Source organism: Leopardus geoffroyi, chromosome D4 (genome assembly GCF_018350155.1).
Source record: "Leopardus geoffroyi isolate Oge1 chromosome D4, O.geoffroyi_Oge1_pat1.0, whole genome shotgun sequence".
NCBI lineage: Eukaryota > Metazoa > Chordata > Mammalia > Carnivora > Felidae > Leopardus > Leopardus geoffroyi.
This window is the reverse complement of record NC_059342.1, coordinates 55,533,207-55,553,117: the sequence shown is the minus strand read 5'-3', so window position 1 is coordinate 55,553,117 and position 19,911 is coordinate 55,533,207. Positions and strand designations below refer to the sequence as shown.

Sequence of the window (19,911 nt, the reverse complement as noted above, 5' to 3'; positions counted from 1 at the left end):
CCTGACCCTTGGCTGCCAAGTATGGATTTTTTTTTTTTTTTTTAAACATCACGTTAAAAAAACAAACCCAATTCAGTCTCAAAATCTATCATGATCATCTCATAAAAGGATGTTTCACCATTTAAAGAGTAAGAAGTGCTTGACTTTGGATGCCAATACATTTTTTTTTAAGCTTTTTAACTTATTACTTTGAGAGAGAGAGTGAGTGACTGAGAGCGTGTGGGAGGGGCAGAGAGAGTGAGAGTGAGAGAGAATCCCAAGCAGGCTCTGCATTGTCAGTGTGGAGACCAACGTGGAGCTCGGACTCATGAACCGTGAGACACTGACCTGAGCTGAAATCAAGAGTCAGACACTTAACTGAGCCACCCAGGAGTCCCTGAAATCTTTATTTTGGAAGACACTTGCTTATTGAGAAAGGGACACATCCAGTACATTGGGTACATTTAGCTTGATGAAGAACAACGTACATTGTGTTCACTTTTACCATTTTGTCACTGGCTAGTGAAACATTCTCACCACCCGGCATCGGGCCAAGGATTGTGTCTTGAGCCACTGGCCAGCCGGTTGGGAAGGGGTGACTAGATGTTCCAGCCTGTTTTTGCTGAGGCAAGAAGAATGAACTAGTGGCTCAGCCAGCATGAGAGTGAGGCAGGGAGTCCGTGCTGGGTTGGCTCGAGATTAGCAGGGCTTCAGTGGAGGGGCATGTGTGTGTTTGGGTTTGCCATGCCGGGCAAGGGAGCGGTGGAATTTGTCTGAGTTGAGCTCACACATTGAAGTTATTGAGCGCCTTACACGCAAGGCCGTGACCTGGACTCCCAGCCGAGAGGCCCACGTGGCGGGGCTTTAGCCGGGGGAGCCAAGGACAGGCTCACATCTGCTCAGCTGCTTACGTAACCCTGCTTCCAGCTCCCAGAGCCAAGAAAACACACAAGCCAGCCCAGCAGGGCCTAGGGCCTGTGGTAGCACACGCCATGCGCCGCACAGCAAGGGAGCCTTGGCTCAGCCTGCGGACTGTCATGAAGCCCTCAGCCCTCTGCTTCCTCCCCTCACCCCTCTCTGAGGCCCCCGGCAGTGACTCTGAGGTCTGATAGCAGTTTATTGTAGTTCGAGGCAGAGCCAGTCACTGCCTTCCTGGAGTCAGAGCTGTCTGCATTTTCTCACTGGGACAGGGCCCGGTATGCCATGGAGGACCGCCCCTGCAGCATGGTAAGGGGGTGTGCGGGGCACTCAGGGAGGCCTCCTGACTGCCACTGGACCCAGGAGGCATTTGGCTCCAGGTCTGCAGCCGCTGCTGAGGGCTGAGGGCTGACCAATCTCAGGCATGAGCCACAGGGCTCTCAGAGCTGTAGAGCCTTCAGAGAAAGCAAATGGGGAAAGGATATCCCAGGGTAGCAGGATCGGGGACCAGGGTGCTCTGGATGCACTTCAGACATGATGCGGGTTGTCCGCAGTGACAGGAGCAGGAGAGTGAGAAGAGGCTGTTCAGCAGTAAAGCTCTGCGTGAAGCCACTGGAGGAGCAAGTCCCTGAGACAGCTGTGAACCAGGGTAGTTTTCACTTAGGTTCTCATACCCTCAGCAGGGAGCTCCTTCAAGTCAGGAGCCATCTTGCCTATTGCTGTCACCTCCCCCTGCCCCTCAACCTGGCACACATTCTGGCACACAGTAGGTGCCCAGAAGGTACTGACTAAAACTGGAGGTGGCTTTGACACATACCATAGGAAAAGTTGGCATTAAACACCTCAGAAGACTCTGGTCTGGCACTTGAGTTGGCTCCCGTGGATTGTCACACACTGTTGACACCTCCTGTGTGTGAGTGGGTGAGTGTGCTGGGGGGGAATAGAAGATGGACCACCTAGGTTATCAGCTCCCAGAATTGGGTGGACAGTGGTGTCAGTTGCTGAGGAAACCCTGGAGCAAAAGCAGATTTTGTCATAGGTGATGGTGGTGGCGGGGTCGGGGAAGAGTTCTTTTGGCGCAGCTTGTGTTCCAGCCCCTCAGTCTGCAAATGGGAAAGAGGTATCCTGAGAGTGGGTGGTACTTGCCTGAAGATCATCCAGCAAGTCGCTGGGGGAGCTGAGCTGGGGCCCAGGCAGCCTTTTCTCCTGTCCGGGAAGCTCCCTCAGGACCACTGTTTTACAATCCCCGAATTGGCAAAACCAAGATGTTCTCTGACCTGCAGGTGTCTGCTCTAGGGAAGCTGGGCAGACCAAGTGTGAATTCCTGTCTTCTGGGTTGGTTTCAGAAGGTGTGAGCAAGTTGGTAGGGTGACAGTCCAGATGCCTCTTGGGTTCCCGAAAACAGAGTTATGTTTAGCAGCATCTTCAGAACCAAAGGTGTAGGGTGGAGCTGGAGGGTTGCAGATGTTGTGGGGCCCTCTGAAGTGAGAAGAGCCCAATGACGCATCTTCTTTTCATGTTTTTTACATGCGCACTGTGCAGCAGGGCCTCCCATGGTTCTGCTGTCTGAGCTCTGGTAATGAGAGCAAAAGGATGAAGCCAGATTGGGACTTTAATTTTAAGATTCTGGTCTGTCTCAATGCAAAAGTCCATTGTTAGAGGAAAGAAGGAAGGACATTTCTGGCACAGATTAAGTGTGGATATAAGCATGGTTTATTGGAATGGGAAGGGAGGCAGAACTGAGACTGAAGGGCTTTGGTGCCACGGTAAGAAATCTGGCCTTACTCCATCAAAGACCACACAGGAGCCATCAGGGTTTTTGTAGCAGCAAAGTGATATGATAAGATCTGTGTCTCAGAAGAAAATAAACAAGGGCCGCCTGGGTGGCTCAGTCAGTTATGCGTCTGACTTAGACTCAGGTCATGATCTCATGGTTTGTGGGTTCGAGCCCCATGCTGGAGCCTGCTTGGGATTCTCTCTCTCACTCTTCCTCCCCCTTCCTCCCTCTTTCTCCCTCTTTCTCCCTGTTCCTCCTTCTCTCCTTGCCCCTCCCCTTCTTGTGCTCTCTCTCTCTCTCTTTCAAAATAAATGAATAAACAAACTTTTTTAAGAAAAGAAAATAAGTGAATGGGAATGGGTCCCTTGATGATGGAACTGAGTCAGCACTGGAAGGAGGGAAGGGTGAGAAGTACCAGGGGATGCTGGGGAAGAGGAGATGGGGGGTTTGCACCTCCTGACAAATAGGAGGAGCAAGAGGCACATCTTTTCTGGGGCTCATTTCAGCAGGGTGAGTGACCTCTGGGGATAAGGGGTGCTTGGAGTGCCACATTATTGATAAACAAATAGGGCACCCAAGGCCTCGCCCTGGGCCTTGGGTGGGTCCCACCAGCATATTTCAGGTGAACTTGCTCCCGGTTTGTGGTCCGCATTCTTTTTTTTATAATTTTTTTTTTCAACGTTTATTCATTTTTGGGACAGAGAGAGACAGAGCATGAACGGGGGAGGGGCAGAGAGAGAGGGAGACACAGAATCGGAAACAGGCTCCAGGCTCTGAGCCATCAGCCCAGAGCCTGACGCGGGGCTCGAACTCACGGACCGCGAGATCGTGACCTGGCTGAAGTCGGACGCTTAACCGACTGCGCCACCCAGGCGCCCCAGTGGTCCGCATTCTCACTGCTGTTCCGCAGTTTCCTTTTTTCTTGTGGCTAGTTGGCTTCACAGGTGAAGCTGGTTACACTAGAGTAACAGTTCTCAAAATGCGTTCCCTGGTAGGATGGTTCTATGGCCAAATAAGTTTGGGAAATGGTGGGTTAAATAAAGTGGAGGGGGATTCTTGATGGTACAACTTCTCAGAACCTTTGGTAAGCCTCGTACTTTCCAGAAGCAAGTTTCGGTGTGCAAGGTTCCCAGACTCACTTGACCAGGGGACATGTTCTTCCATTGAGCATCTTACTGGAATTAGTGTTTCCTGGAACCTGCTTTGAGAGAATCTGGCCTGCTGGGAATACTGGGGCCCTAGGTTTGAGTGCTGACTCTGTCCCCAGTTCCCTCTGTACCCCTGGGCCTGTCATCTTTTCCCTGCCCTCACCATCCAGGCCACATGAAGGACGGTCCCCAGCTGGGGAGTGGAGCCCTCTCCTGGCTCCACCTTAGGAAACAAGGACTTCCATGTCTGGATCTTGACCTTTGTTTGTCTCTCCCTCTACTCACCTACCACTGTTTCAAAGTCTACCATCCGCATCTCATCGATTTTTTTTTTTTTTTTTTCTTCTAAGCTCTTATGAACTTATTTCTCTCACCTGGAGCTGTGTGCTTCCAGGCTGGAAACCTGGGAGTCCTCTCGGACTTTTCCTCTGTTCTTTATTCCCTTTGTTACTCCATCTCCTGTGTTTACCAAGCATTCTTCTTTGATGTGCTTTTCAGCTGTTTCTCCTCTCTTCCCCTTAGTCTGCTCTGGGGTCTCAGTTCCTCGAGTCCCTACCTCTGGAGTTTTTTTTTTGTTGTTGTTGTTTTTAAAGTTTATTTATTTTGAGAGAGAGTGAGAGAGAGAGCAGGGGAGGGGCATAGGGAGAAGGAGACAGAGTCCCAAGCAGGCTCCACACCATCAGCACAGAGCCCGATGGGGGGCTTGAACTCACAAACCGCGAGATCATGGCCTGAGCCAAAACCAAGAGTTGGACGCTTAACCGACTGAGCCACCCAGGTGCCCCAGAGGTTTGTTTTTTTGTTTTTTTTATCTGTGCATCAGGTGTCTTCCTGAGACAGGGGTTACTTGTGGTCCTCCTTCCTGCCTTCTGATTTGAGGCTGATTTCCACAACACCACCCTCCCCGACACACACACACACACACACACACACACACTCCCCTTTCTCCCACTGGGCTAGGTTCAGAGAGTTGATGGAAGTCATTTGTCCAAGGTCACATAGCTGGGGTGTGGCAAGGTTAGGTCTCAACCTCAGGATTTCTGAGAAAGTGCTTTCTCATCCATGTTCTCTGATCCTTACAACGTTTCAGGAAGTCTAAGCAGCAGTCATTCCATTTCAAAACATTTACAGTGGAGAAACACAGAATCTCAGGGGAGTGGGTCCTGGGCAGATGAGTGCTTCATAGGCTGACCAGCTGTCTGGCTTTGCCTGGTACTAAGGGGTTTCTTGGGATGGTGGATCACGCTAGCACTGGACAGGAGTGTCTTTTCCACAGCCACACTGCCTCTCAGGAGATGTCTTCTGAGGCTGTGGCCTGGGGGAACCCTATAGCTTGCTAACTTCTCCTTCCTTCCACCTCTCTAGTTGGCCCCATGGTGATTGAATTTAATATGCCTGTGGACCTGAAGCTTGTGGAGAAACAGAACCCAGAGGTGAAGGTGGGCGGCCGCTATACCCCCAAGAACTGCATTTCTCCCCACAAGGTGGCCATCATTATTCCATTCCGTAACCGGCAGGAACACCTCAAGTACTGGCTGTATTACTTGCACCCAATCCTACAGCGTCAGCAGTTAGACTACGGCATCTATGTTATCAACCAGGTGAGGTTTGGGGAGAAGGAGTGAGGGAGGGAGTGTGTGTATGTGTTTGCGTGCATGTGTGTACATACATAGATGTGCGCAAATATGTGAGTAATAAGGGCTAAGAGAAAGAAAAGATACTAGACATGGCATTTTATAACCTCACCACCATGACCCTCCTTAATGCAGATAAGCTAAATACCATACAACTTGCTTGTTGCTGTCAGCTCTTTAGGCAAGGGTAATTGCTGGGGTATTTTGTTTTCTTTTTGCTGGAAGTAACCTTCCAGCAAAATTGAGAGAAAAATGACAATCCTAACTCCCCCAAAGTAAAGCACTGATTATTTCCTGTCTTTGAGTAGCTGTGTGTTTTCCTTTAGGGAAAAAAACAAACAAACAAAAACACAAAACACCCATTTAAACGTCAGAAGTTTAGCAACTTTGAGATTATAAAGTCTAATTATTTTCTGGGACCCCTGCTGGAGATGGCATCCTTAGATCACCTGAAAGCCAGCCCCCAGCAAAATGGCTGGGAAAGTCCGATTCATAGGCCACCCAGTGTCATGTGCACTGGGCTGGGTCTGAGAAAAGAGCTTCTCACTGCATGTCTGATTTGTGTGTGTTGAGCTTAGCCGTGCTTAGGAAACCAATGCTGAAGACATGTCAGCCTTCATCACCATGACCTGGAGAATCAGATTGATCTAAAATTGTTTTTTTAAAAATAACTTTACTCATTTCCAGTCTGAGAAGCATTATTATTTTTCTACGAGTATAACTTGGGTGTTGTGTGTTTAAATACTAAATTCATATCTTTATAGACTATAACCTGCTATGTGGAATAACACATTTACCTTATCTACACACCAAGGTTTATTGAAATTCATCTGAAGAGACACAGTATACCCATTTCTGAAAGGCCTATTCTCCATTTCATATCAAGATAAATTGTGGATCTGCTTGAGGTAGTAAAATTGGTGGCAGTTGACAGCTTCCCTTAGAGGGACAGTGTGTGCCTTCCTTGGACCAGAGGGAAGCTGGAAATAGCAGTGTGTCCATCAATCATTTCTGAGCACTGTCATGACAATGACATAGTTTGCAGAGAGTCATTAAAGAAGGAAGGTCCCAGTTCTATCTGTCCTGAAGCTTCCATCCCCACTGTGGCAAGTGAGACCCTTCCAGGAACAATTTATTAACAATCCCAAATAGTATGTGATTGGATGGCAGCTGCCAAATGCTTTGGAAGCTCAGAGGAAGGAGAGAGCAGTGACCTGGAAGAACCAGGATATAAACTAGGTTCTAGAGACTGGAGGGACACCTGGGCATCTCAGCTGGAGCTAGTGACCAGGGACCTCAATGCAGAAAGGAGCTTTGCATATTGATCAAGTTGACCGTAGGTGTAGGAATTCAGCAGAGGTGATAGGGCCAGGTGCAGAAGCTGAGTCTGTCAGGCAGGGAAGAGCAGAACAGCCCTGTTACAAGGGAACTGAAGCTCAAGGTGGGGGAGTAGGCAGCAGGCAAACCCCTCAAGACACTTTGAGTCCCTTGGCCAAATGAGGCACAGACTTGGGCCCTGAGAAAATCTGCAGGCAAGACCACCAGACAGTTGTGGGTCATCTTAGAAGAATATTTGAGAATGTAAGAGAAAATAGGCAAATGCTCTGCAAAATCCAAAGCCACTTCAATCTGACAAGTTATTTGTTTAAGAAAAGCTGTGTCATCAAGGAACATTTATTTGGCTGATGCCAGTAAACACTTGTTGATCATGGTGAGATTCAGGAGCATTATTAAAACAATGACAGTGAGTGCCTAGAAGAGGAAGCCGCCATCACCAGGAGCCAGTAGGAATTACTAAAAACAAGCCACACCACTATATCTCCTTCCTCTCTTTGACAGTTATTTATACCAGTAGACAAGTGATACGCTGTAGATACAGTGTTGTCAGATCTTATTATGCAAAACATCTAATGGCCTCCCACAAACCTGTCTGAACTAGACAACTGTGGTCTAGATAGCATATAAATTAGATTAAAATATATACTTGGGTGAAAGAGTTGGTGGTGATGCTGAGTCTTTGAATTTAGGTGACTGAGGTCAAGGAAAGCTGGAGAGAAGGATGCTGATGTAGAGATGTGTCACATTTTAAGTGAATGTGAGACTTCCCCATTCAAGTATAAAGTCAAAACAAATATTGGACCAGTGAAATTTAGCCATGAACTTAAATTCCTCTGACTAATTTATACAGATAATTTCCAGGTTTCAAACAGCAAGTTTCTGAATGTTTTATACCAGTTACATGCTCCTGCCTGCCCCAGTCCAAGCCGGCAGACCAAGCACACAAGCCAGCTTGGACAGCGTGGCACTGCCGTGCTGGCTAGCACTGGACAGCACATCAGACAGGGCTTCTTCCCAAGTGTGCTTTCTGAAATGGAGCTCTGAGGCCAAACACATTTGAAAAATGCTGGATTGAACAACCGGGAAGCAGGCTTCATTCCTACAGAGCCTTTAGTGTACTAGCATACGTTACAGCCTCCAGAACTACTTGGCACACAGTGATTCCTGAGCTTGGGTGACTGGAGGTCGCTTTTCCAAGAGCCATCTCAAGCAATTAATGTTCTATGACTTACACTTTGGGGAAAGCAGGCCTAAACAGATGCCTCCCCCCTCCACCTCTTTACTTCCCTAGGATACTGGGAAACCACCCCCCACCTCCATCTCTTCCCACCTGCAACTTAGCATTGGGCATATTTTATTTTTAGCTTTCCAAACATATTTACATCTTTTTTCCCCTCTAGTCTTGTCAGTATCATCATCTCCACCCCTGCCCCCCCCCCCCCCATGTCTTTTTGCTTTTCTATCTTTTCCTTTTCTAAGGATTAACTTTCCACCTTAGGAAAATCTCCACTCCCCCCACCCCCACCCCCATCTCCCTCTCTACCAGCTAATCTTATTTATTCTGCTCCAACTCTACCCTGATTGTTTCTTTGGGAAAATAATGATCTGACTTCCAGATAACCAAATCATGAAGAAAACAAGTTTGCTCTACTTTTCCCATAAAGATTATCATCTGTATGATCTCAATAAAGAGCACACAATAAACTAGTGATAGGAAACCTAATCCTTGAAGAGAGGCAGAAGAAGAAACATTTGGAGCATGCCCCACCTACAAATTAGGAACTTTCTCTCTTCTCTGTTTTGTTGTTACATAGAGAAGAGGAAGAAAGGGAGTTGGTAGCATCTGGCTTTGACCTTTGTGTAAATTGATGGCATTCAAGCCTCCTGTCATCTCCCTGCCTCAGACACCTTGCTGTCATTTTGACTCTTCATTCACTGCCCACCCCATTTAAGATTAGAGAGACTGCTTAAAGTAGGAGGCACCTCTGAGACATCTATTCTGAGGCTTCTCAAACAAGTTTTTGAGAACAGAACCTACTGCCCCATTAAATTGCTATGCAATCCCCCCATCAACAGCAGATCACTATGGCACTATTCTACTTGAAGTGCAGACCATGTCCCCATCTCTACCCTTAACTTCCCCTTCATTCTTTGCTGGGATCTGCCTGGACCCCTGAGGCCAGGTAGTATGAACATGTCTATTCTATTGCACACATGAGGAAACTGAGGCTCAGAGAGGGGAAGTGACTGGTAGGAAGTCATAGAAGTAATAGTAGGGTACAGTTCAGACTTTAGTCCCTGTCACTTAGTGCCCTCTCACTGCATCAGCACGAACTCTGTCCTCTAGACCATTTGGTCCCTTCCTCAAAGCCTTTCTCAAAGCTGGGTATAAGGGCTGGGAGCAAGCTTCAGGCTTGGACTGCCTGAATTCCAGCTCTGCCACCTCCCAGCTCAGTGATGGAGGCTTGAATTCTTCAGACCTCCATTTCCTTATTGGTGGGAGGGGAAGGTTTTAGTATTTACACAGGGGACTGTAAGGCACCCGACAGATGAACCCTCAGTAAGCATTAACTATTACTGCCATGATTTATGTTTCTTCTTGCCACTCACCCCTCCTTTCTTCCTGCCTATTTCCTTGCCCAGCATTATAGCAATGAACTCTTTACTGCTCTCCCTGCCTCCTGCTTCACCTCTACTCAGTACCAGCCTCAAGACCCTCCCATTTGTGTCCTTGATAGGGTCAGAGGATACTGGATAATGACAGAAAACAATCTGAGGGCACTTAGGGACCATGTCAAGCCTAATAGCTTCTTCTGAGTAGGGTTGTGTCTCAAGCTCTGCACATAGGAGTGAGCTTTCATGGGCTTTGTGGCTCCTATCCTTGTCTATATTAAGCTATTAACCACTCCCTTTTGGTTTAGGCCCCTCTAATTACCACAACAACCCGCATCTCACAGTAAGTGTGGTGGATAGGGAGAGGCAAAGGCTTTATACCAGTTGAGATTGCGGTTCATCTGCAGGTCTCCACCTCTCCTCCTACCCTGGCCCACCAGCCTTCCAGCCTCCCATTAGGGTTCTGGCACGTCCCGCTGTCTTGGAGCACAGGGTGCTGCTCTGTGGCGCAGATGTCCCACCCAGGGTCTAACACTGAGACCTTGGTGCAGAGGTGGATAGCAAGATGTCATAGCAGATGGGGGAGGAGCACTGCACTCCCTCGCACTTTAATCAGGAAAGGAAACTGTAAAACCACCCAAGGTGAAAGGAAGGCAGGTTGCCACCTGGTGGTAATAGCCATACGTAAGAAACAGAGGATGTTTGTGAGATTAATCAGCATAAAACTTACCAAACAGGTGAGGAATGCAGGCCTAGTTAGTCAGGCAGGGGTGTAATAACCATGTCATAACTATGGCAGCCCTTTGCCCTGAGTCAGTCAGTGTCCAGGCCTGGTCTCTCCAATTCTGTTCATGTATCCTCTGGGGCTTCTGATCTCTCTTGGCTGCCCAAGATCTTTGTAGTTCTGACCAGGTCACTCTCTAAGCCCTTCAGTATGTCCCCACTGCCCACAGCCAAAGGTCTAAAGGGTCTGAAGCCCTGAACTTAGCTTCTGAGACCTTCTGCAGTCCAGACATGACCTATTTACAGCCATTTCCTCCTTAGCCCTCCTTTATTTACACATGATGTCACAGCCACACTGAGCTCTCCATCTTCACTGAGACATATTCTGTGTTCCCCTCCTTGTGCCTTTGCTTAGGCTGCCCACCCTCCCACCCTGTGTGCTTTTCCTTCTGTCCTTCCCCTAGTGGCTCTTTTCTAATCACCATGTGAGTGCCTCCCACCCCCCACCATTAGCTCTGTGAAGCCTTGTAATAGAGCTGACTTCTCCTTCCCTCCTGTTCCTGGGCCACTCAGTGCTTTCTAGTGAGGAGTGAGGGCTGATTCCACGTGTGCATGCCCTCCCTCGCCTGCAGCCTCTAGACCCCAGGCCCCTCAGGTCTGCCTCCCTCTGCCTCCCTGACCACATATCTCCATGCATGGTCCAGTGTTCATTCGGGGTTTGGCACTAGAAGCTGCTCCCTGTGACTCTTGCCCACTTACTTAACATGCACCCTCAGCATCCCTTCCTTGACCCTGGTTCTCTGGTGAGGTCTGTTCCTCTTGGCAGTGAAGCCTTCTTCCCCAGTCAGGCCAGGTCATGACTCTTGGGAGCCAACCTGCACAGCCCTTCCCCAAGACATCTCCCCAAAGCTGCCTCCTCCTTGCTGACCAGAGCAGGCTGCCTGGGACATGGCCATCAGGGTGACCTTGCTTTTCAGGAAAAATGCAGAGAACCTACAGTAGCCCCATGGTTGTTGATGGTCATAAAACTTTATGGTCCTTTGGACTGAACCTCTTTCATGGTCTCACTTCGAATTTTGACCCTGCCAGCCTCCCAATGAGGCAAATGGGTACTCTCATTGTTCCTGCTGAGAGAAAGCTCACAAAGGTAAGCAGCTTGCTCGGGGCCCCATGATGGCTGAGTGGCAGAGCTGAGATTTGGAGCGAGATCACCTAAGGCCTGTGGAATGCCTTACTTTACCATGTTCATTCCCAAACACACTCATTCCCCTCACTGGGAGACAGCTCCATATCCACTTGGCAACACCACCGTGAGTCCCAGTGTGTCATGAGAGGTGGGTAGCAGCTTTGGAGTAACCACCTCAGAACCGCCCAGGAGGCTTGCCCAGTTATCATACTGACAGGTAAATCCTGGCTTGAAAGCCTGTGGGTGCAGCGCCGGGGGGGGGCCTGCCTGAGGACTCTTTGAACGTGGAATTTTTTCCCTCTTCCTTTTTATCTGTGCACTGCTGTAAGGTAGTTCCAGGCTGCTTGTCTGGAACCAAGTGTGGCCAGGTTTGGAGACAGTGAGAGCATTTGTCACCACACCTCAGCAGCTTATCTGTGTGACTGTGCTGAGTAGCTGGTTCCTACATGAGGCCAAGATAAATTAGAGTGAATTGGACTCATTGGCCCATCCCATTTTGGAGGACAGCTGCCTGGGCCTATGACCCCAGTGGTTTGGTTTCTGTTTTGATCATGTCTGTTCACCATCCCCGTCCCCCCGCCCTCCACCCTGATCCCTGCCTTCTATTTTCTCCGAAAGCTGTCAGTGCCCAGACTGATGTGTGCAGAAATGGGGCTCGGGAGTGGTAGGTCCAGTCCTATCCTGTAGCACCCCCTTGCTTGAGCACTGGGACCTTCTGGATCCTGGGGCCCAGGAGCATCATAACAAGGCCGGGAGTGTCTGTGTCCACTGTGTCCACCATAGCTTGTGTGCTGTCCCAGTGATTGATGGTTTCCTTTGCTGTGTCTTTCCTCTCCCTGTCTGTGGCTTGGTCCATTCTCCTGGGGAATGTGTCAGAACACGTACAGGTACTCACAGAGCTCATGGATTGCCTCCCTGGACATTGTACTAGGAAATGTCTTTTTCCCTGCTCACCTGTGACTTCATGACAGGGAGTGCCAGCTTGTTAGGAATTTGCCTTTGCCCTGGAACAAGAGGGGTCAGAATGGGGCCCCTTTTCTTCACAGCCTTGACATTGCCTCTCTTCCTTACCTCTCTCGTTGCGTCCATCCTTGTCTCTTTTTCTTTTTCTTTTTCTTTTTTTTTTTTTTTCTAGTGGGGGTTTTTTGCTTTTACTTGTCAATCCTGTTTGTAGCAAAGCAAGCTGAAGGAGGAGCTCCTCTCTGTGATCTGCTTCTTACTCTCCACCTACCTCCTCTTCTGTGCCCTCCACCTCCTAAAGAGAGAGAGAGAGAGAGAGAGAGAGAGGAGTGCCGACCTAACTACTGCTGTGACTGCTGCTGCTGCTGCCACCACTGCTGCCACCCCTGGTAATGTCCATGTGCCCCAAGTCAAACCCAGAGCCCAGGCTCTGCTGGTCACGGGGAAGCCATGTCAGTAATCCTAAGAGTGTGCCATCCTCCAGCTCTGGGGTCTCCCAGGCAAGGTCATGGTCTCTGTGGTCTTGCTTGCAAATGCTGAGGTTGCTGGAAGCCAGCCTGTTGTGCAGAGGTCAAAGATAACTTTGCCTTAAAATTAAGCCACAATTGAGCTCATACCGTATGTGTATATACTTTTGTGTCCTGCTTTTTTCTTAAAATTCTGTATCATCAGCATCTTGCCATGTTATTTCAGTCTTCATAATCACCACTTTCCATGCTCTCAGAGTAGTTGAGCATGTAGCTGTGCCATAATTAACTTAGTCCTTCCTCTAGGTCAAAGGCATTTAAAGAACCTCCACTTTCTCACCAGTGTAAATAACAGCGGAATGAACATCTTTGAATCTGAAGCTAATTTGGTGTCGCTTCTTCCACATTTAGAATCCTCTCCCCAGGCTAGATTTTCCAATACGGAATTATGGGTTCAGAAGCAGTGTAAACATTTTTACAGTTCTTCATATAAATGGTCAGATTGCTTTCTGAGAAAGAAGCCTTTATTTTCTAAAGTGTTTTTCTGCAGAAAGTCAGATCTCAGGGCCTCAGGTCCAGGGAAGGAGGCAGGCATCCTGCTGTTGCTCCTGTGGAGCTGGGGATTAAAAACTGTTTTCTGGGCTCACCTCAGTCAGAACCCAGAACCCCTGCTGGGCTGTTTGATTTGCTCAGTTCTCTCCGAAGGCAACTTAGGGCTTCTGATCTGTGTCCGGCAAGGGCCAACGATGTGCTCATTCTTGCCAATTACTTTGGCAAGCAGAGAGCCACCACCCCCTCAGCTCCTTGACCCTGAAGGGCCCCATTTCCTTTACTCCCTGGGTGAAGAGCTGAATGAAGTCTCAGACTCAGGTTTTGTTGAGGGCCCTTTCCAAGTTTGAGGCTGCCATACTATTATGGTTAAGAGCTGAGGCCCAATTGCTGTGAAATCATGGCTGAGTGGATATTAGCCTTCCACAAACTCAGCATTTGTATAAATCCGGCAATTCTCTGGGGATCACCTCCCAGCCAGCCTGTCTACTACCCCTAGGTCCACACGTAGGCCTGTGGGCAGTCCTGCCACAGGATCGCTCAGCCCAGCCAGAGCTTTGTCTGCTCTCCTGTCACCCACTTGGCCTAGGCCTTTTCTCTTGGTGTCTGAGTGGGCACAGAAAAGCACACAGGAGGAGTTTCAGCAAATGTGTCCACTTGACTGTAGACCTGCCTCTGAATCTGTGGGCTTGAGAGCCTGTGGGTTACTGTGGGTATTGAGCAGGGGCCATGTGTGTATGACTTTGTGATGGGCCGGGGCATGTGTATGGGAGCAAAACTGTCTCATCACATGGAATTTTTGATTCTTTGAGTCTTGGCTTCGGCTTGCTGTTTTCCAACGTCATTGTTGCCGTGTCTTTTGGCAGAGGAGGGGCCAGGTATGGTCAGTCCCCAAGCTGTCTTGGCTGGGGGAAATGTCTACTGGTGTACACACATGGGCCTGACGTCCAGGAAAGGTGGGGTGGTTTAACCAATCATTTAGTGACTGTTAGAACTTGGGTAAGGGCGACCATGGCCTTCTGCAGCTGGTCATGTGTCTTGCTGCAATCAGGAGAAGGCTTCTGTTGCCTTAGCCATAGTCAGGATTTGCCTGGGGATTAGACCAGACTCTGGTACCTATTGTATTTAAAAAAAAAAAAAAAAAAAATTTTTTAATGTTTATTATATTTATTTTTGAGAGAGAGACAGAGAGACAGAGAGACAGAGTGCGAGCGGGATGGAGAGAAAGGGAGACACAGAATCTGAAGTAGGCTCCAAGCTCTGAGCTGTCAGCACAGAGCCTGACTTGGGGCTCGAACCCACACACTGTGAGATCATGACCTGAGCCCAAGTCCTATGCTTAACTGACTAATTCCCCCAGGCGTCCCTACAATTGCCTCTTTAACTTGGAACTGCTCAAAAGCAGGGCCTGTGTCTTTTCCTTTTCTGTATACCTATAGCTAAGCATGAAATAGATACCCAATAAATGACAAGAATGAATATATGAGAAAGAGGGGAAATATAACCCTTGGTCCTTCCCCTGTCTCTGGAGCTGGCTTTTCTTTCTTTTTGGCAATCACTTTACTGAGATATAATTATATACCATACAATCACCTATTTAAAGTACATAATTGGGGCACCTGGGTGGCTTAGTTAAACGTCCTACTCTTGATTTCAGCTCAGGTCTTGATCTCAGGGTCATGAGCCCCATGTTGGGTTCCATGCTGGGCATGAAGCCTACTTGGAAAAAAAAAAGGAAAAGATAAAGCACATAATCCATTACTACAGTCAATTTCAGAACATTTTCATTATACCAAAAATAAACCCCATTTTTCTTAGCTACTAAATCCCTTCATTCCCCCCAGCCCTAGGCAATGACTAATATACTTTCTGTCTCTTTAGATTTGCCTATTCTGGACATTTCATATAAATGAAATTATGCAATCTGTGGTCCTTTATGACTGTATTCTTTGATTTAACATGATGTTTTCAGGGTTCATCCATATGAGAGCATTTATCAGTACTTCATTCTTTTTTTTTTTTTTTTTTTTACTGAATGACATTGCATTGTATGAGTATAGTACATTTTATTTATTTGTTCATTAATTAACAGACATTAATGTTTCTGCTTTTTACCTGCTTTGAATAATGCTACTATGAATGTTGTATGAAAGTTTTTGTGTAGACATATGTTTTCATTTCACTGGTTATATACCTAGGAGAACTGCTGGATCATAAAGTAATTCTTTGTTTATCCACCTGAGGACCTGCCAGACTGTTTTCCAAGATGGCCGCACCATTTTACATTCCCACCAGCAGTATGTGGGGGTTCCATTTTCCTTTTTTCTTTTTAAAAATTTTTACTTTTTTATAATTTCTTAGTGTTTTATTTATTCTCGAGAGAGAGCATGAATTGGGGGAGGGGCAGAGAGAGAGGGAGACAGAATTCAAAGCAGGCTCCAGGCTCTGAGCTGTCAGCACAGAGCCTGACACAGGGCTCGAACCCACAAACTGTGAGATCATGACCTGAGCTGAAGTCAGACACTTAACCAACTGAGCCACCCAGGTGCCCTTTTTAAATATTTATTTATTTTGAGAGAGGAAGAATGCACGTGTCTATGGGGGAGGGGCAGAGAGAGAGGGAGAGAGAGAATCCCAAGCAGGCTCCATGCTGTCTGCACAGAGCCCAATGTGTGGCTTGATATTACAAACTGTGAAATCATGACCTGAGCTGAAATCAAGGGTCAGATGGTTAACTAACTGAGCTACCCAGGAGCCCTGAGGTTCCATTTTCAATGAACATACCACTTGCCCTCTCTTTAATATAAATGAGGGCTCTAGAAAAAGGTTTTAACAGCCCTAAAGAGCTATTTGATGCTTCTTGTGACATTGAGCCCTGCCATCCAGATTTGCCAGAAAGGCCCTGGGTTTGTCTGAGGGTAGCCTCTCCCTCTTTGCCTCTCCCTGAGGAGTTTGGCCTCAGGCTTGTGCCAGCCTCGTCACTACTCCAGACCAGCGTGCCTGGCCAGACCCAAGCTCCTGTCCTCCCCCGACTGACATTGTTGGCTTTGCTTGACTGACTGATATATCCATTTTTAGGTAAATGCCCAGTCATACAATGTTTACAGCCATAAAGTTTTACAGAGAAATCATAAAAGGTTTTTCTGTGAGCTTTGGTCAGTGAGACGACTTCCCTGTCCACCTGCGGGAACAGTCGTATTGTTATCGAACTGTCTTCTTTCTTCCTATTGTCTCCTGTTAAGAGGAGCCAGTTGGCCTAGAAGGAAGGGATATGTGTAACTCTTTTTTTTTTTTTTTTAAGCTTATTTATTTATTTTGAGAGAGAGGGAAAGACAGCGTGCAAGTGAGAGAGAATCTGACAGTGCAGAGCCTGATGTGAGGCTCGAACTCACTAAACGTGAGATCATGACCTGAGCCGAAACCCAAGAGTTGGAGGTTTAACCGACTGAGTCACCCAGGCGCCCCTGGGGTACATATAACTCTTATCGACCAACATAAGATGAAGCCTACACTGAAAAGCTCAGTTTTTCAGAGGGAACCCTGATCTCGGTGCATCAGTTATTCTTCGTGTGTGACTTCCCAAGCACATGATACATTTCTAAAGGTGTCTCTTTCTTCTGCTGCTGTAGAGATTCTAATCATGTGAGCCACTCACTTGAACCCTAATCCTTTTTAGAAATCCTCCCATCAGAGAAGCAAGATTTAGGAGGGCTCTTGGAGCTGATTCGAAGGACACACACAAACACTAGAGAAGAAGTGTCCATGTTGGATTTCTGGGAGACGTATTGAAAGCTCTGCCTGTTCAAGATGGATAGGAAGACCTACTCCTATAATAATGATAGTAGTCAACATTTGTTGTCAGGCAATGTGCAAAGGCCTTTTCATGCATTGTCAAATTTAAGAAAATTCACCTGTTGTCATCCAAGTAACCAAATGAGGAAATGGAGCCTGAGAGGTATGATTTGCCCAAAGTCACATAGCTAGTAAGCGAAGAAGATGGCATTCTTGGGATAAAAATGCACGTGTCTGTCACAACTGTGTTTTTGGCTTGGCTGCACAGTAGTGGTGCTTGATAAATATTTACCCGAGCAAATGAAGTAGCAAAAACACTGGATGCATGTGCCCAATGAGAAGGGACAGGAATGAGGCCTGGATGTCTTCCCATCCCCTGGAGAGGAATGAACACCTCCTGTTACTGGTGGGAGGTTGGCAGGCTTGCCAGGACCTGTCTTTCTTATCAGGAAAGTTACCCAAAAGTGTTATACCATTTCACCCAAGGAAGCCTAGAGTTGACTTTTCTATAATCCTAGGGGAGGAAGGGGAAGACATACTTTCCGTATCTACCATTCAGCTGGTCTGATGTTCCTAAGGGCCCTAGTAAGGAATTATACCTGCAAGAAAGAACCCTGCCTTCTCCCTCTTCCAGGGTCACAGAGATGAGGCCAGGATGAGAGGAGTGACATACAGGTCAAGCTATTTTAGGAAACTGCCTGACTAATTTTAAGGGTGGACCAGACACTGAAGTGCCTTATTGAGTTGAAGGAGCTTGTTATACATATGGAGAAAAGGGTAGGATAGATCTGCTCCCTTGGGTTTTTCCTCTAGGCTGCCATTGTTCTTGGGGCATGGTACCAGAGGTGTCCATTCATGGTTCCAAATGTGCAGTTCCCGGGAGAGGAAAAATGCATAGTATAGTCCCAGGTCAAACATCTGCTTAACTCAAATAGTCATGGCTAGCAGACCAGGCCCTGTCGTTTGGGCATGGCCAGCACGAGCTCCCTGCCCCTGTCATTAGAGAATGTACCAAGAGAAAGGAGCATTGGGCAGCTATCCTTGGGGGTCTGCTATACAGGTGTGAAAAGGCTTTGTTGGGACACCCTTTCAGTTGTTGGAAAAGTGTTCAATGGGGTTGAATTGTGTTTTAAAATATTTAGAGAAAGCTAATTCTTAGGGTCTTGATGGGGCTAGAGGAGCAAGAAGGAAAGTACCAGGTGCAGGCCTCTCCCCCCATTGCCAGAAGGCAGAAGGGTATGGCAAGAATGAAGTAAATCTGGGTTGGGATGAAGGTTGTTACAAGATTGTTGAGATGTTTAAATGCATGTCAGACACTTATCCGATGCCTTTCATGTTATATATCCCAATTAATTTTAGCAGTGTGTTGTAATAATAGTGATTATAACAGTTTTATAGTTTTCAAATCTGGTTTCTAAACTTTAAACTTCTTTTTGCCTCAGGACATACAGAGAATTAGCTGAAGGCAGGATTTTGAATGACTCTTAACTGGTGGGGACAACCACAGAACACAGTATGTGCTGTTGGGCCTGGCCTTCTCCTTTCCCCATGCATGATTAGAAAGCTTTGTCATGGGCTGAACAAAGGAGCTCTTGTGTAAAATACTTCCTTAATCCATTCACTCTTCTCTTGGCAACTCTATCTGACTTCCTGGTACTCGTGTTTCTTAAGTGGTTTCGTTTCTGAGTCACCCACCTGAGGTTGGGTAGCTGTGGCACCATCCATATGCTCTGTACTCACACAGGTAGCCTTATAAAGCACCAGTTTCCAAATCTTCTCTTGTGGGCCTGGAGAGTGGATGTTGGGTATCCCACCTTTGGATTGTGTAGCCACTGTAGGCTCTTGTGAGTATATTTTCCCCCAAAGTAGAGGGCTCTGATCTTGTTGATCCCAAGAGATATTGAGAAGGAGCACTAAATGCGGATTTCACAGTGTTGGGTCCAGCACCAGCTGTGTTGCTTATGTGCCTTAGTTCCTTCCTGGCATCTTTGGGAGGATTCTGGCCGGGATGAGATGCACGTATGGAAGGGCTTGTGGACTGCTAAATGTAAGAATGGTAGTGTCGATGCTATCACTGTCCTTACTACCCTGGGGCTGTGCGAGTTGGTAAGGACAGAGCCCCATGGTGGTGACCCTGAGGGAGCCCTTTGGTTGAAGCTTCCTAGAAGAATTTTCATCTGCCGTTGTTTGTTGAAACCCATCCTTTGGTCCATCCATCCATCCATCCATCCATCCATCCATCCATCCAGCAGTTATTTATTGAGCTCTTATTGTATGCCAGGCAGTGTTCTGGGAACTGGGGAAATAAAAAGTTAAAAATTCCAGTTTTCATTGAGCTTCTATTCTAGTGGGGGAGACTGAAAATAAACAAGTAAATAAAATATGAAGTACCTTTGCACCAACAGACTTGGTGCTTCAGGACCCAGTGGTTGGCATCCTGAAGTATGTGTCCTCTTCTCTCTCATACACCCTGTTTCTATCATAGTGTGTATCACACTGCTTCCCACCCTACGTTGTGAGCACCATGAGGGCAGAGATTGACTTGGGCTCACCATATTTCTCTGGTACCTAGTTTAATAATAGACATCTCGAAGGGGCACACAATGTGGTGATCAAACCATAATCAACCATACAAAGAGGGGAGAAGGGTAAAAAGTCCAATAGGCACCAGTTTCCTGGGTGTCTTCATGGGAATTAGTCTATATATAGTATGTAAATATATGACACATAGGTCTAAGTACCTTTTCACCTAACAATACTATCTTGGAGATAATTTCCTTTTAGAGCTTCCTTATTTTTTTGAACAATTCTATTCCATTATATGGTT

At 47.3% G+C, this 19,911-nt stretch overlaps 1 protein-coding gene and 1 long non-coding RNA gene across 5 annotated transcripts in view; one reads left to right on the top strand and one right to left on the bottom strand.

The window, feature by feature from the left end:
* Positions 1-19,911, top strand: part of B4GALT1 (beta-1,4-galactosyltransferase 1) — a 55,465-nt gene that overhangs the window by 27,004 nt on the left and 8,550 nt on the right. For 2 of the 4 annotated variants that reach the window (XM_045468702.1, XM_045468703.1), the window contains exon 2: positions 5,188-5,423. In XM_045468702.1, the coding sequence (XP_045324658.1) occupies positions 5,188-5,423 (236 nt within the window). Of the gene's footprint in view, positions 1-5,187; positions 5,424-11,385; positions 11,918-12,490; positions 12,752-19,911 lie in introns of those variants that run through there. The other 2 variants (XM_045468704.1, XM_045468705.1) reach the window with 2 other exon arrangements.
* LOC123593160 lies at positions 359-4,248 on the bottom strand. Its single transcript, XR_006710157.1, has 2 exons — positions 4,197-4,248; positions 359-2,470 (listed from the first exon to the last, which is right to left on the bottom strand). It is a non-coding gene; the product is annotated as an uncharacterized LOC123593160 (long non-coding RNA).